At 36.5% G+C, this 18607-nt stretch overlaps 2 protein-coding genes across 2 annotated transcripts in view; one reads left to right on the top strand and one right to left on the bottom strand.

Annotated features, from left to right (window-relative positions):
- LOC106133812 (dipeptidase 1) overlaps window positions 1-18607 on the bottom strand; it is a 122905-nt gene that overhangs the window by 37235 nt on the left and 67063 nt on the right. The window lies entirely within an intron of this gene.
- On the top strand, window positions 1362-18567 carry LOC132903947 (uncharacterized). Its single transcript, XM_060953612.1, has 7 exons — window positions 1362-1471; window positions 1776-2006; window positions 3660-3760; window positions 5300-5490; window positions 6483-6706; window positions 8993-9096; window positions 18410-18567. The coding sequence occupies exons 1-7, from the start codon at window positions 1362-1364 to the stop codon at window positions 18565-18567; spliced, it is 1119 nt and encodes a 372-aa protein (XP_060809595.1).

Genomic DNA, 18607 nt, shown 5'->3' with positions numbered 1-18607 from the left:
CATGCCCTGGACGGGATTCGAACCCGGAACCTTTGGTGTCTCAGATAAGCGCACTACCGCTGCGTCACAGTGGCCGTCAAAATACTAATGTCTCACAGATAAGTTAAACTTAGGAACATGCTTAATCTTACATTGTTTTGTCATTTTAAAAACAATTTATTGAACCATATACAAAACTTAAGATCATACCGTAATATCTAGGCTCGTATAGCCTAGCAGTATAATAATCATTCGAATCCATATTTTTTTTTCTTAAAATGTGTACTGAAATTTTTCGTTGAACAATTCTCACGCCTTCACTCGGGCGTTTTGTTATTTGTAAAAGTTCGTTTTTAAGACTGTATGTTTGTTACCATTTCGAAGAAAATCTAGATTCTGAGTCAACTGAATTAGCTTGGTACGAACTTGAATGCACAATCAATATATAAATATATGTATAAAACTCTTCGTTACTGAGTGACTGACGGACAACGCACAACTCAGACCGCTGGGTCTATAGACTTGTAATTTAGGCATTTAGGTTCCTTTTGGGTGCACTAAGAAAGGATTTTTCGAAATTCTCGCCGAAACGGGGTTATTCCTAACCTAACCCACGATAGATAGTTAGATAATTCGATTTTTGACGTGACAACGTCTTATAATTCGATTGAGCCGGCTGCACGCACGAAAAACATGACTCATGAGGCGTTACCTCGCTCTGAGGCGTTCCCTGTAAGGCTTGAAGTGCAAGCGAGAGCGCGGAACGAGCGACAAAGAGGCACAATCAGCCTTCGCGTTTGGCAGCGTATACCTCCTTCTCCATATAAAAATCTATTAAACAAATGAAATTAAAATTTTCTTTTGAAAAATTCTAGCATTCCATCAGTATTTTCTTAATACGTTGTCACGTTCAACTATCGTCAGTAAACCGACTTCACAGACAGCCGATTTTTAGTCGTCGCGTCGGGCGTCCTCGTAATCTATACATATAATAAAACAGTAAAAATATTTTGTCTGTACATTTAGTATTTTTGGCTTGAATGGATAGAGGGACACTTAGAATGAATAATAGTATGCAAAAATATATATTTTTTTATTTCTTGTCTGTCTGTCTGTATGTATGATCACGCTTATCTCCGATAGTACTGAACCGATTTACTTGAAACTTTCACCAATTACTTTGTTTTAACTCAGAAGAACATTTAAAGTTTGTTCCATCAAAATCGGTTCACTAAAAAAAAGTTATCGTCATTTGAATGGACTCAAGGCATGAGTTTGGTTGCAAATAAGTTTACGCGGAAAAATTCGCGGACGAAGTCGCGGGTAACAGCTAGTAATGAAATGAGACTAGAGGGTTCTTTGTAAATCTAGTTGGTCTAGTCATGCCGTTTGAGGAGGCAAGCGTTGTTATCCACGTGGGTACTCAGAATACCAAGGCTGGGTTTGCTGGGGAGTCGTTTCCAAGATGTGTCACTCGTACTCTTATTGGGAGGTAAGTTTACGTCTTTTATTGTACGGGGTGGACCATACCTGGGAAGGAATTATACGCTCTCGTATCTCATCTCATCATCTACTATACAACAAACATGTTCTGTCTGTACAGCAAACAGCTGTAGCGTCAATCATGTTCACCTCTCTTCAAGCATGTCAACTGTCAGACGATTTTTCCGCGATCTATATAAGATGATGGTCATACATCCGCGGTTATTTGAATGTGCCAGTTTCTCATTATTTTTAACCACGCCGCAAAACATTGGGTTTAAAATTTTCTTTCCATCTTCCCTTCTAAATTACAGATTCCGTCATTCCGGTATCGTGGATGGAGACCAAATGATTTATTTTGGGGACAACGCCGTGCGGAACAGAGGAATCTTAAACCTCCATTACCCCATAGAAGAGGGGAGAGTCACAAATTGGGATGACATGGAGAAGCTGTGGCACCACATCTTTTATTCACAGTTGCATATACCTCCCGAACAATCAAGACTGGTCCATGCTGTGAATCCTATGTCGAATATTAAGGAAAAGTAAGATTTATTTATTGATTTTGCCGTGTGGTTCCCGGCACCAATGAAAAAAGAATAGGATCACACCGCCTCGTTCCCATGGATGTCGCAAAAGGCGACTGAGGGATAGGCTTATAAACTTGGGATTCTTCTTTTAGGCGAACCTGTCTCTATTTGAATCTCAATTATATTATTAAGCCAAACAGCTGAACGTGTTGTACAACAATGTTTTAAGGGTAGAAAGAAACTAGCTTTATATCGTGTTTTGTAAAAATATATTTGATTGTTTGTTTCTAAACTCTTTTTGTGCACATAAAAAAAAATTAACAAAAAAGAGAAAACAGTCATTGGATTTAGAAGAATTATGTACAATGGCGGACTTATCTCAATCGGGATTTCTTCCAGTCAACCAAAATATATAGGAAAATCCAGAATTAAAGCGAATATATGTATATATTTTGTTTTTTTTTTTGTATTTCCGGAATGCCCAAACTTTCTCCGTGGCCTGATGGATGGCTTTTATTTTAATGTGATGAGATAATGGATTCAAATTTCAAAGGAAGAGGAAACGTCAAGACCTACTTATGTTACCAAGAATTAAACGATACAAAAATAATGCCATGAAGAGAGTTATGAATGTGGATGAAGCGAAGAAAGTGTGCAGAGATTGTGGCAAGTGGAAAGAAGTAGTCTCTGCCTACCCCTCCGGGAAAGAGGCGTGATTTTATTTATTTATTTTTTATTAATTTATGTACACAAAATTATATACAGGAGCATTCAATACAGTTATTATAGTACAAAGGTGCTACTTATTTCAAAAGAAATCTCTTCCAGTAGACCCATGAGAGGAGATATGAATTTTGGAGCGGTATGGCGTGTGCATAAATAACATGTAACTTAAGATACATGATTTTATGTATGTATGTATAATGCCAAATTTTTGAACTTCACCCTCTTGGTTTATCCAATAGTTGGGACTCCATCCAATGCGCAGGCCATCAAAAATAGTTTTGTTACCCAACTAAGTCGATTATGCAAACTATACGAATATAAATCCACTACAGACTTTTGGCAGCAGAGGGGTCATAGGATGTTTATTCGTTTGAAGAACAAAGGATTCTAATGGGGTATAACCGTATATATTGTCATTGATACCCGAAGGGCTGAGAGGGCTTAAGACATTTTTGTTTTTTGCTTTTATGGGATACATTTTCCCTATTCTGGGGATGTGTGAAATGAAAATAGCGATGCTTCCCCGAGGCTCCCCTTTCTTTTCCTTTTTGGTTCACATAAGAAGATGTCAAGATATGTATATAGTATATATATAGAAGGGACAAATTACACAGATGGAGTTAGCATCGTAAGTTTAAAACTTGTGTTATGAGATACTAACTCAACGATACTATATTTTATAATAAATATTAATATTGATAAATAAAATAACTAATTATCTTTCGAGAACGAGAAAATTCGTTTCTCATCATGCCCTGGCCGGGTACCATATTTTATAAGTATTTATTATAAAATATACACAGTATCGTTGAGTTAGTAACTCATACCACAAGTTTCGAATTTGCTTCAAGGCTAACTCAATTTCTATTTATATTATACAATTTGTATTTTTATAAGCTTTTTAGAACATCCAATCAATAAACTTGTACATGACATTTTCAGGAAGAAAATGGCGGAAATACTGTTCGAAGTATTCGCAATTAAAGGTCTGTATATAGCAAAAGCGCCGATTTTGTCGCTTTTCGCCAGCGGGAGGACATCAGGTATGCCTATCAATGAAATACCAAAAGCCATGTAGGTTAGAATTCAATGAAACATCGACCTCTTGCTGAACCATAGAATTCGAAATATTGTTCGAATATATAATTGCTAATTACTGGTAAATGTATCGTCATAATAGTTGACAGTAACGACCATAAAAATCAAGTCATAAGTTGCAAGACATGCTGTGTGGTTCCTGGCACCAATAAAAGAAAGGATAGGACTACTCCATCTCTTTCCTGTATAAGGCGACTAAAGGATATCCTTATAAATTTGAGATTCTTCTTTTAGGCTATGTATATTGCTATGTATATTTATATTTGGATCTGAACTCTATCATTAAGCCAAACAGCAAGCAGCAGAACTTCACCTATCGGTCTTTTAAAGCTCTGTCTAACCCGCAAGGGATAAGACGTGATTCATATGTATGTATGTACGACAATTCATCATTTCTAAAGTCTCAAGAACAATAGGCATGGCTTTATTTTTGTCTCACATAATCGATTTCTTCTGCTAACACAATACGCTTGTTTTGTAAATAACTTTGTACGCATCCGATATCAGTTCATAAACTATTGCCGGCGTGCGTTCGTTCATACAGTATTTTGCTTCATATGTAGTTCAGTCATTTTGTTTTCATCAAATCATGCGATTTCCAAGTCGATCTATTTGTTTAAAACGCAAAATATTTTTAATATTGGCATGATAATAACTTATGTAATAACTTAAGGCAGAATGTCCTTTAAGTAGAGACTAAATAGATTAACCGGCTATTACATAGATCTCACAACTTTATAAGGTAGAAAGACTGAGCTGCGAGATTTGGGTTTTTTTACAGGATGTTTTTGATGGTTAAATATATACGGGACAGATTACATAGATTGAGTAAGTCTCGAAGTAAGTTTGAAACGTGTGTAACGAGATACTAACTCAATGATACTATATTTTATAATAAATACTTATATAAATAAACATCCACAAGCCACACAGCGAAAGTTCGTTTCTCATCATGCCCTGCCCGGGATTCGAACTCGGGACCTCCGGTGTCACAGACTGGGATAATCGCGAAACCCTGTTTCTTTTTTGAGATTATATGTATGTATTTATATCTAAATAAAATCTCAATTATTCATTTAGGTTTGGTGTGAGGTAATGTCTTCTTCTCGTGATTGTAAATATATATAAATACATAGTGACAGGTTGCTAGCCCATCGCCTAAAAAAGAATCCCAAGTTTTTAAAACCTATCCCTTAGTCGCCGTTTAAGACGGGAAAGGGATGGAGTGGTCCTATTCATTTTTGTATTGGTGCCGGGAACCACACGGCACTGTAAATATATATTACTACATTTTGTAAAGTCCCTCTATTCTCTCTGCCTGTATGCGCTAATCTCGGTAAGTTGTCGACGGAATTATACTCGTATTTCTGTTTGAAATGTTGGAAAGGGAGTTTTTGAAGGAAGGTATTATGTCTATGTTTTTGAGGTGCTAGTTTATGTATAAATGTATTAAGATCTAAATACAATCTTATTAATTCTTATAGGTTTGGTGTGGGGCAATGGCTACTCCTGCTGCTGTGCCACTCCCGTATTTGAAGGTTTTCCATTGAAACATGCCATAGTATCCACTGAGCTATCGGGAGCTGCTATTACTGAGTATCTGAGCGAGTTGGTGACCAAACTCGGGTACCAGTTGACAACGGCCTTTGAGAAGGACATAGTGGAAGAAATTAAGGTTAGTTATAAATGCCGTGTGGTTCCCGGCACCAATAAAAAAAAGAATAGTACCACTCCATCTCTTTCCCATGGATGTCGTAAAAGGCGACTAAGGGATAGGGTTACAAACTTGAGATTCTTTTTTTAGGCGATGGGCTAGCAACCTGTCACTATTTGAATCTCAATTCTGTCATTAAGCCAAATAGCTGAACGTGGCCATTCAGTCTTTTCAAGACTGTTGGCTCTGTCTACCCCGCAAGGGATATAGACGTGACCATATGTATGTATGTATAATTGGATTACCTGATCCATGATCATGGTCTGAAGTCGTACCCAGGCCTCTTCATAGTTGAGGATGTAACTAGGATTTAAACCAGAAGAGAACGAACTACCGTGGTGGCATGAAGAATTATGAATGTGTACTAAGCGAAGGAAGTACATACAGACATACATACATACATAAACTCACGCCTTTTTCCCGGAGAGGTAGGGAGAGACTACATCTATCCACTTGCCACGATCTCTGCATACTTCCTTCGCTACATCCACATTCATAACTCTCTTCTTGCAAGCTCGGCGGTTTCGGGTACTCTTGACCTGACCCTTTGCCAGGACGGCCTTAATTAAAGGAGTACACAGGAATGGCAAGTGGTCTTTACACTTCTCATTTCTGCGTACTTCTATCGCCTTTATAGACTCTGTGACCTTGGAAAGTGGCATGATTTATTAAATCTAATTATAACTACTACCGCTTCCAAAGCGCATGTTTAGAAGAAACGGTGGACCAAACTACACTGCAGCATTTTCATCGGACGTCAATAAACAAATATAGATCTTTTAAATCTAAACCATGGACGAATGCACATTGTCTACATTAAAAAACATGAATGAATGTAGAACTAGTCTTTAACTAAGTCGTCTTAGAACTAGTCTTAGAACGTCGTAGAACTAGTCGTCTAACTTTTATCCAATCTATCAAGGTAGGTACTTAAGTAAAGTTTTCTTTTGTAGGCGAAAATGTGTTACGTAAGTCACGACTACGCATTAGAAATTGAAAAATTGAAGAAAGAAGATAAAGCTGTCTTTAAATTGCCTGATGGGCAGCAGATCTTGTTGGGCCCAGAACGAACTCAATGCCCAGAAATTTTCTTCCAACCAAATTTAGCCGGCAGATATTGTCCAAGTGTTCCTGACATAATATGCAACAGCATTAACAAATGTGATGTTGATTACAGGTATAATATACAAATTATTTTTTATTTTCTCAGATAATGAGATAATATATGTATATATAATTTATTTATTCTGGAAATGTATTTAGCATTGGCTTTCACCTGCGGTATCGCCCGCGCGTATTCATCACCACATACATACATATGGTCACGTCTATATCCCTTGCGGGGTAGACAGAGCCAACAGTCTACCCCGTAGACCGTTGGCCGTACCCCGTGTAGTTCATCACCACTCATAAAAGAAAACAGGTCTCACGGGAACTGTAGTTTTATATACACGAATTTTATATATTTAATATTATTTCAAAAAGATTCGTTCAGTAGATTACGCGTGAGACATACTTTCGCATTTATAATTTATTTAGAAATGCAAATGATGCAGTGCAGTTTGTTACCGCTTCTTCTGCACTGACGTCTTAAACAGTAAACTTAGTTTTAAGTAATTTATTTGACGTCAAACAATGTTGTGAAACGAAAATATTTGACAGTTATTAAGCGATATGAAGTATCCTATAATAATGAATAATTTTGAAATTTGGATTTTTGAATATTATAATACTAGCCTAAAGTCAAAGCGGTCAGTCGGTTTTTAGAGACTTGAATTTTATTCCTTGTGATCTAGGTACAGGTGCATCAAGAGAGGCTTATAAAATACTGCTCGGGATCCAGAATTTACGGGATTTTTCGATTTACGGAGTCAGAGCCCCAAGCGGCTCCTAGTAACTTACAATTAAAAACTACTTCCGCTTCTGAAGTTAAAGTGTAGAAGAACCGTTGTAACAAACTAGACTGCGGTGTTTTCTTTAACGACTTACTACGATCTACTCTGAACGAATTAGCCGTAACAGTTAACATGTTTAACTTAAGTATCTGTAGCGAGAGCGATGATTCGGCTCGACCGCCACCAAAGGGAAAATCTTCCGCCAGGCTAGGTGTTATGCCTGGGGAACCGCGGCTCCGACGATGTTGTGTCGGAGGTTGTATATATAGCTCCAATACGTGAAATCTTTGCATGCGCGATTTAGGTTTTTCACTGTTTTTGATTGATAGCGTCGCGTGATTTAATTTTTTATTTTTGCGACTTGTGGCGTATAGATTTCGCCACACATTTTTCTACTTTTTAATAAAGTCAAGTGCACTATAAATACTCTGTCTTAGACAGACAAAGTGGTTTTTGCCTCTGTGTAGTGGCATTCCTACCTGTAGCGTACGGTTTGCCGAAAATCCTTACGTACGTATTTAATGTCTACATTGTTATACAGATGTTTAATTGTAATTTGACGGCCTCTGTGGCGCAGCGGTAGTACGCTTGTCTGTGACACCGGAGGTCCCGGGTTCGAATCTTTGCCAGGGCATGATGTGAAAAGAACTTTTTCTGATTGGCCTTGGATATTTATCCATATAAGTATTTATTATAAAATATAGTATCGTTGGGTTAGTATCTCGTAACACAAGTCTCGAACTTACTTCGAGGCTAACTCAATCTGTGTAATTTGTCCCGTATATATTTATATTTATTCAGATTTGTACAACACTGCTATTAGCTTCTTAAATAGCATTCTAATAAGAAAATACACAAAGACATTAGATTTTCTATAAGAGGGGCCGTACCCACGCTTTTTTTTCCGCTCATAAAATTCAGTGAAATTTGTTCGGTGTTTTAACAGAAAACAGTACAGAAAATGTTTTTCGCTTATCTGACTTGAGGGGATTATCAGAATCCCATTAAAAATATCCTGTAAAAAAAGGCCAGTCTCGCAAATAAGTTTTTTGTACTTTAAAATGTTATGGGCGATCCATTTAAATATATTTAGTCAATAATTAAGGGACATCTGCAATTAGATATGATACGTAGGTAATTTGTTATCACAATAATATCAATTTTTAAAATCTTTTACATTTTATTAAATAGGTACATAATATTGACTTGACCATGATGAATGAGATGAGAATGGATGATCCTACAATGAATACGTATTATGTTCTACATACATATACATATAATCACGTCTATATCCCTTGGGGGTAGACAGAGCCAACAGTCTTTAAAAGACTGATACGCCACATTCAGCTGTATGGCTTTATAATAGAATTGAGATTCGAATAGTGACAGGTTGCTAGCCCATCGCCTAAAATAAGAATCCCAATTTTATAAGACTATCCCTTAGTCGCCTTTTACGACATTCATGGGAACGAGGTTGAGTGGTCATATTCTTTTTTTTTATTGGTGCCGGGAACCACACTACTCCATAATATAAATATATGTTCTAATAATCTATTATCTTTCAGGCCATTGTTCTTTAATAATATAGTAGTTTCCGGCGGATCAACAATGTTCCCGGGCTTGTGCGGCAGACTGAAAGCTGAAATGCGGGCTAAAATTTCACTTCCAGGTCACGTCATTTCTTGTTTTCACAATTTTTGATTTGCCTAAACTTCGTTAAATTATATTGGTTCTTTTACCTTTTTAACTCTACTTATATAACATAAGGTCATACTATAACATACCCAGCCAACACAGTATAGCTGTATAAATTTTGCGTAAAAGCAATCTTTTAACTTTAAGCTGGATAAAGTATTGTATAACTTCTGTGTAAGCGCTTATACAGGTGATATTCAAGCAATTTGGGCACAAAATATCTTGCTTCAATTTGGTTAACAGTTGATTAATAGCCACATAGCAGCTGAATAAATGTACGACACACTGAATATCTTCTGCATAAATTCTGATTTTTCTTTAGTCCAGAAATTATACATCTTTTATGCAGTTGTTAATTTGTGAGTTCAGATATTCAAATGATATACGAAATTCCGATCTTTGGAGTAGTTTTACAAAGAAATTATTCAAGTAAAAAGTATTTTTTATTGTGACGGGATAAATTTGTGTCGCTTAGTTCAAAATATTGTAAATGGTCGCCGATATAAAATAGCGTAAATGATTTCATACATTTTAAGTAAGTTTAAGGTGAATTATATAAACGCATGGCACTTTACTGTGAATTATCAACATGATCATTATACATTTTTTGAGCGCCTCAAGATAAAGCTATATTTTAAAAGGTAAACAAATGTGAAATAATATTTAAATTAAATGATCTTTACTTTTTATCAAATTTCAGTCCCAGCAAGTAATGAGAATCAAATTTTGTATACCTGATAATGTTTCCTACTCACTAAACAAAGTGTTTCATAAGATAAATGTTGAGGATTTATAAAAATAGGTTTATGTCGAACGTTAGTTAATGGCGGAAGGCCAATTTGAATTAAAGTGTTTATATCAGTGATTATTTTGCTTATTTTTGCATAATAGTTCACATACTACTACATATCCAGAAATTATTTGGTTTAAAGTACAATAATTATATATTTATCAGCAAAAGGTCTTAAATTACATAAAACAGTATACTTTTATTCAGCTTTTTAGGGTGCTTTTTTATAGAAAATAAATCCATGAATATTTGAGGGTGATGGGACCTATACTAATGTAGGTATTTATAGTATTTATAGTACTACTATGAATGACGCATTGCGTAATATTAAGTTAGACAATTGTTTATATTACCAACTAAAATTGTAGGTAGTTGCAACCAAAAGTTTCGCGCTTGTTACAAAATACACCCAAGAGCACCTAATTATATTTCCATTTAAATCTCTTTTTTAATATCTTTCACACTGGGATAGCGGAAAAACAATTATGTAGGTCGCTGGATTTTTGGTAGAGTGAATATTGTGAAAGGAAGAAGCGGGAAGCGGGAATGTAAACGCACAACACGTACCTTAATTTCTTATATTTTGGCTTCTTGGGCCCTGGCCAGGGTTCTTCTTGTTTCTAAGATGCGCAATTTTATTATTTTTACTATATGAGCGGAGCGGTCAATTTGCGGCCATATTTTTTCTTCAATCACTATTTTTCAAATTTGAATTGAAATGTTCTATGGCTCCATTCGTAAGCCGTCGTGTGTTGTCGAGCTCCGAAGAAACCACATATGCTGTCACTATCGTATTGTGCGGAATGAAAAGGGATAGGAACAGTAAAATAAAGCGGCGCGTTCATCCTCCGGCGCCTTGAGAAACATCGCTTTCTCAAAAGAAAAATAAAAGGAAATCACTCATAGAGTAGCGTAAATAGTAGTGGATTTTAATATTAACTAAAGCGGAAAAAATAATATAATAACATTCATAAAATAAGAAATTATTAAGAAAATGCGGTATTGTTATTGCGACGGCAATGGACTTAATTTAACGATTGGTCTTTTAAGAAAACCATTTTGAGTTTTAACTAACGCTACTCTCACAGTACCGTCTGCACCTGGATAAGTCTTTTCAATGATTCCCAATGGCCATCGTAATGGGGGAACATTATCTTCATGTATCAACACTACAGTACCAATTTTGACGTTCGTTACATCTTTCAACCATTTCTGACGAACCTGTAAATTATTCAAGTACTCTAAATGCCATCTTTTCCAATATGAGCGAATCATTTGATCGAGAAGCGATTTACGTGTAACTAGCGGCGTAGAAGAAACAGGTGTAAGTGGCAAGTACTGTAGTGGAGAAGCCATAATAAAGTGCGCGGGAGTTAAAGACTCAAGATGCGGTTCTTCCTGTAATACGCAGAGTGGTCGTGAATTCATTATTGTTTCAATCTGTGTTAATACTGTTAAAAGCTCTTCATATGTAAGTAGTTGATTGCCAATAATGCGGTACAAATGAGTCTTCAAACTTTTTATATTTGACTCCCAAATTCCTCCAAAATGCGGAGCGCGGGGAGGAGACATATGCCATTCTATGCGGCGATTTACAAGCTCGCTTGAGAGTAAATCATTATAATCTGAAGAAAGTAAAAAATTATAAAGCTCATTCAAATGAGACTTAGCGCCAACGAAATTAGTTCCATTATCGGAATATAGATGAGAAACTGGACCCCTACGGGATATAAATCTCTTAAACGCAGAAAGAAATGTAATAGAAGATAAATCTGAGGCAAGTTCAATATGAACTGCTTTCGTCACTAAACAAATAAATAGGCAAATATATGCCTTTTGACTTCGCTGACCACGACGTCTACAAATAGTGATGTTAATAGGCCCAGCGTAATCCACGCCAGTATGAACGAAAGCTTTTGTCTCTTGAACACGAAATGCGGGTAAATTCGCCATCTTAGGAGTTGGATGCGAAGGAGAATTTTTAAAACAAAAATTACAATTATGTACTCGTTGCCGTATAACAGATCGAGATGATATTATCCAATATTTTTGGCGAATCAAAGAGCTAAGAAGAGCGGCACCAGTATGACAATGTACGCGGTGAAAATAGTCTATAATCAAGTAAGTAACATTATCATGTTTAGGAAGTAAAATAGGATGTTTCGCTTCAAACGGTAAGTTTGAATTAGCTAATCGACCTCCTATTCTGATTAATTTATCTTCCGATATAAATAAGTCTAATTTATTAAGCGGGGCGGAAGGTATATTACCCTTTTTCAAATCATTTATGACATGTGTAAAATGAGCGATTTGAACTGATCGAAGCAAATAGTTTTCAGCGGTAATTATATGAGAGGTCTCTAACCTTTTAGAGCGGGGCAATAATCTTACAAAGCGTAAAATATATACAATTATTCTTAACAGTTTATTCCATGAAGAAACTTTGCACGATAGAGAACAAAGAGGAGACAGTTCTACACCACGAGAAGCGGTTGCTACAAGCGTTTTACTGTTAAATTCTGGCAAGTCTTCACATTTTTCAGGCTGAAAAGATTCTATCGGCCACTGAGGTACAGGCGTAATTAACCATTCAGGACCGTTCCACCATAATTTGTGCGTGAGTAATTGTTCAGGTAATAAACCTCTCGACAGACAGTCTGCGGGATTCTGAACTCCGGCGACGTGGTAGAAGTTTTTAGGCTCTAGATTCTCGTGACATTTGGCAACACGATTGCTGACAAAAATATTCCACCGATGTGGAGATGAATGAATCCACGAAAGAGCTATTTTTGAGTCTGAAAAAGCATAAACATTATCTATAGGCGTGCGCGCTGAATAAGTATCGTAGACCAATTTGGTTAGCTTGGACATTATGACGGCAGCACAGAGCTCCAAGCGGGCAAGTGAAACTACTTTGACTGGCGCAACCTTTGACTTTGCACAAACCAAGCGGACACATATGTTACCAGTAGGATCGGTAACATGTAAGAAAACAACACAGCCATACGCTTTCATACTAGCGTCAGCGAAAGCAACTATATTAACCTTAGAACCCTGAGCTACAGCCAGATGGCGCGGAATTTTTAAATTAGCAAGAAGTGGCAATTGTTCTCTAAATTTAATAAACATAGCGGATATATTTGTCGGAGGTGCTTCATCCCATCCAACCTTCTGAAGCCAAAGTTCTTTAATTAGAAGTTTAGCATAAACAATTACAGGCGCGGCAAAACCTAACACGTCCCATAAGCGGGCGATTGAAGAAAGTATAGAACGTTTGGTACAAGAGCGATCATCGTTATTTATTTTAAAAACAAATGTGTCACTCTCCGGCTGCCATTCCAGCCCTAATATTTTAAGAGAAGCGGATTTATCAAATTCTACTTGTTGTGAAAGTCTTAGCGGTAGCGGAATATTATCAAGTACCATTTTAGAGTTACTCGACCATTTAACTAAATCAAAACCACCTGATTTAAACATTTTAATCAACTGCGTGGAAGCTTCGACAGCATCTGATTCATTTAAAATTGAACTAGCTAAATCATCCATATAGAGCTCCTTTTCAGCTATAGCTGCTGCTACAGGAAAATTAGAACGTTCATCATTACAAAGTTGACGTACTGTGCGCATTGCAACAAATGGGCTGGACCTAAGTCCAAACGTCACTCTGTTGAACTTGAACATACGAATCGGTTCAGAAGGGTCAAATCGAAAGAGTATTTTTTGATATTTTTGATGTTCCTCAGTTACAAGTATCTGAAGATACATCTGCCTTATATCTGCAGTTAAAGCTACTGGAAATAAACGAAAATTAAGTAATAATAAAAATAAATCAGCTTGAAGATTAGGTCCAGTGTGTAAAATATCATTGAGAGATACACCATTATGACATTGAGCACTCGCGTCCAAAACAACCCTGACTTTAGTAGTCTGTTTGTCCAATCTGACAACTGGGTGGTGAGGAATTATATAACCTCCATCAGACTCGTCCGATGGTAACACTGGATCTAAGTATTTGTTATTTATGTAATCCATGATAGCGGCGTTATAGCTCACACGTAAATCTGTGTCGCTAAGTCTGCGTTCCAGTGCCAATAAACGGCGATGAGCAACAGTGTACGAGTTCCCTAAGCTACTGGGATCCTTAGCAAATGGTAACACGGTGCAATAGCGACCAGATGAGTCGCGAGAGACTGTAGAAGAGTATATTTGTTCACATTCTTCATCAGTACGACTAAGAAATTTATTCACAGGAACTTCCTCTAATTCCCAGAATTTAGAAAGAGAGGCATCTATACTTTTTTCAAAAGAAGTAAGAAATGAAGCGGAAGATGAAGATGGAATTGCGGTTATATCGCCAATGACTGACGAAGCGGTATTAGCAGCGGCGTCACCCATGAAAACAAATCCAAAAACAGTTTCAATAGCGGGCGGAGCTGGCGGTGCAATGACTTTTCCACTAAGAAGTAAGAATGGGAATAACTTTGCTCCTAGGACAATTTCGATTTCACCAGGAATATGCCAGAATGGATCTGCAAGCGGTATGTTTACCAGATGCCTAACAATAGATGTGTCAATATAATCTATAGGAAGACGATCGGTAATACAATCTATGACTAATGCGGTTAAGTTAAATGTTTGTTTATTATTTTTTGCAGAAATCGTGAAATTAGCATACCCTATAACAGGCCGGGAAGTCAAACCAACACCCTTTAAAGTCGAATTTGACAGCGGAATAATTTTCAAATTAAGTTTTTTGCAACAGTTTAGAGTAATCAAATTGTTCTGTGAAGCATTATCAATAAGACATCGAACAGTTTCTTTTATATTCTTATCATTATTATACGCGTAAATACTGGCGGTAGAAAGAAGCACTTCAGATCGGTTATGACAAGTTAACGTGGTACAGGGAAGAACATTCGTTAGGTCAGGTGAGCGAGCGCAGAGCGATACGTGCTCGCGATCTTTGCTAATAACGGGCATTGATGCCGCGGAGGTGGAGGCGCAATTCTCTGTACCAGTTTCAGCCGAAGCAGCGCTGTCTTGTATGGTTGTCCTAGTGAACGAATCTCGAAATGACGCAGAAGGTGAGTTTTTATTTGAGGATGAATCTAAATGCAACAAAGAATGATGACTTTTTCCACATTGTCTACATTTATACTTCGAATTACATTTTGACACGGAATGTGTCAAGCTAAGGCAGTTTACACACCCTACTTTCGATTTAATAAATTCAAGGCGATTTTTCGGTGACAAAGATTTAAATGCGGGGCAAGTATAAAGCTGAAAGTGTTCAGACGTATTACACATTGAACATACAGAGCGGTTGTCGATATTATTATTATTGCGGGTTACGAACGAATGGACTGTATGGCGGGAGCGGTTTGAATTATTAATAGTAGCATTGTTATTTTGATTAATGCGGTTGAATGAATTATTATTATTAGTAGTGCGATCTAATATTTTTACTTGACTTTTAATGAATTCAACTAAATCTGAATAACTCGGAATCATTTTATCTCTAGCAGTCATTTCAAACGCCTGAGCGGTACTTGAATCTAATTTGCGGAATGCTAAATTAAATAAAATGAAATCAAAAGTATCTTCTATTTTTAATTGATTTAGTGCAGCGGTAGCAGCGTCAAATGTATCTATGAAATTATTTAATGCGACCGAGTTATTTGAAGCGGCTTTAATATTAAGCAACGTAGAAACATAATACGAACCTAGGGCTCTCTTATCCTGATATTTCTTTGTCAAACTGTCCCAAATGGACTTATAGTTTTCGCCAGAAGGAATCACGCCTGCTATAATTTTTAATGCATTTCCGGTGAGCCTTCCAACTAAATATTGAATTCTATGAGAATCTGTTAAATCTGGATTACAATGTATATTAGCTTTAAAAGATTCATAGAAAACGGGCCAATTTTCAATTTTTCCGTCAAAGCTAGGAATATTAAGCGGAGCTAGTTTGAAGGGAGCCTTATTCGTTGTTTGCGGAACTGCACTCGAAGAAACGGATTTACCTTTTAGATTTACACGGAACCTTACAACACGAGCATAAATATCTTCAAATGATGAAAGTGACTTATAACTTGGTTGGAATTTGGGATCTAATTCCATGTGTAATAGGTTAATTTCATCCAAAGTTTGCATGAAATCATTACGCAATATGTCTACAGTTTGACTATCGGACATAAAAGTCTCAATCGAGCGCAATTCGGTAGTAGATGGCGACAAATGTTTGCCTACCTCGTATAATTTAGTAAGACGTTCAAAGCGAACCTTATTTTTCTCTTGTAACAACTTGAGTTTAGATTCCATGGTAAAAGATGGCGGATAGAGGTATTTTAACGAAATAAAACACTTAATACCAAAATCTTATTCAAAATAAGCGGTGAGCGGTGTGAGAGTACTCTGAGCGGACGTTTTTATTTAATTGTGTAGGTAGATTCTACACAGAAGCCGGCCGAATGTCGGCGCAATGCGGTTATGATTTTCTACAGAAAATCGCGGTTTTAAACAAATCTCGTCAATAACAATACGCATGAAGCGGGTTTGAAGCGGGTTTTATGCGGCTCGTAATGGACCACAAAATGGGATAGCGGAAAAACAATTATGTAGGTCGCTGGATTTTTGGTAGAGTGAATATTGTGAAAGGAAGAAGCGGGAAGCGGGAATGTAAACGCACAACACGTACCTTAATTTCTTATATTTTGGCTTCTTGGGCCCTGGCCAGGGTTCTTCTTGTTTCTAAGATGCGCAATTTTATTATTTTTACTATATGAGCGGAGCGGTCAATTTGCGGCCATATTTTTTCTTCAATCACTATTTTTCAAATTTGAATTGAAATGTTCTATGGCTCCATTCGTAAGCCGTCGTGTGTTGTCGAGCTCCGAAGAAACCACATATGCTGTCACTATCGTATTGTGCGGAATGAAAAGGGATAGGAACAGTAAAATAAAGCGGCGCGTTCACACACATATGTATGTATTGTCGTTATCTGCACCTAAAGTTGGACCTAGTCTATGTGTTTGAATCACTAATCCTGATGGTGATACATAATCATCGTGTACAGAACCCTCTTCAACTTTGTTGGTCGCACTTGGCCCGGGCCCATTTGTATCAGATGTTAAACTCTTTTCTATTACTGTACAGATACTATTTTTTATCTTTACATACTCTCGTGAACATTTTCTTCTTGTTCCTCCCGTTCTCTTTTTTTTTTCCATGAATCATTTACTCTTTTGTTATTATTTTTCTGAGGAGGCATATTGTTGATTTTGTCACAAAATGGTGAAATATCTGGATAGAAACATACGATATCTTCAACTAATCAGTTATTTGCTGCTTAAGATACCCACATTTGTAACTGATATTGTTTTAAGTTTAACATAAAGACAATTGTATGCTAACAGCGCTATAAGTTTGGTAAAACAAGGAGTTTATTTTCAATTTTGCAGAAGTTAGCTGTAAAAAGAAGAAAATATCTAAATTATTCAGCATCTGAATAAATTAGTACCATTTCGTACACTAAACAGCTTAAAGAAAGTATTTCGTCTAATATTCAGCGTTTTGCTGTTTAACTGCTTTTCTTTAAAATGTTATACAGGTCAATGCAAAAATTTCAGCTAATGTGCAGATAATAGCTGTTTCAATTACTTTTATTTGAATATCGCTTGTTTAGCAGATACTACTCTTGATTATTATTCAGCTTGAAAAAATACCGCGAACTTTATGCAGAATTTAGTAAGCTTACAACATTATTTTAATTTAAGAACTCTCTTATTCAAAATTAAGCCATAACATCAGCTGTAATACATAATTAATAAAGCTTGACACTGCTTATTGCGGTATATTTTCGCTATTATCTGGCTTATGTGTTGGCTGGGTAGTGTCATACTTTTATTTTATAGAATAGTAGCTTCTGCGCCGGGCTTTAGAATCGTGGAAATTTTCTGGAAAAAAATTAGCCTTTGTTACTTATGTAGGTCTATTCTGTCTGTATGCGAATTCATAAAAATCAGTGATATTTCTAATAAAAATTTAATATAGTTATACAAAAATGAATGTAAAAGACAATGTGATTCACGACACCAATATAAAAAGTATAGGACCATCTCTTTCCCATGGATGTCGTAAAAGGCGACTAATGAAAATGCTTATATACTTGGGATTCCTCTTTTAAGCGACGGGTTGTCACTATTTGAATCTCAATTCTATCATTAAGCTGAACAGCTGAATGTGGCCTTTTAGTCTTTTGAAGACTGATGGCTCTGTGACTGACTGATGTTTTATGTTTATGTATCTATATAAGATGTATTCGGAAGCAAGAATACCTCTTAAGACATGTTGAAAGCTATCGATCACTTATTTCTTTGAATGATATTATTATAATGTGCTTACTATGAAAACAAGAATTACTCATAAAGGTCAGGTCTCTATTTCGGGCAAAGATGTAGGATGAATAACTCAATAATATCAAAATATATTCTTTCAGGAGTTGAAGCAAAAGTTGATGGTATACCAAATAGGTCTCTGTCGGTGTGGGCTGGTGGATCTATGATGGCCTGTATTGACACAATGAAAGGATTTTGGTTGACAAGCGAGGAATACCAAGACTGTGGAGACGAAAAGGTCGCTTATAAATTCTTTTGAAGCTTGAACTATCTTAGATGACACAAAGATTTGAAATCTT

Source organism: Amyelois transitella, chromosome Z (assembly GCF_032362555.1).
Source record: "Amyelois transitella isolate CPQ chromosome Z, ilAmyTran1.1, whole genome shotgun sequence".
Classification (NCBI taxonomy): domain Eukaryota; kingdom Metazoa; phylum Arthropoda; class Insecta; order Lepidoptera; family Pyralidae; genus Amyelois; species Amyelois transitella.
Note: the sequence above shows the minus strand (reverse complement) of the source record. Positions and strands in the feature narration are given on the sequence as shown.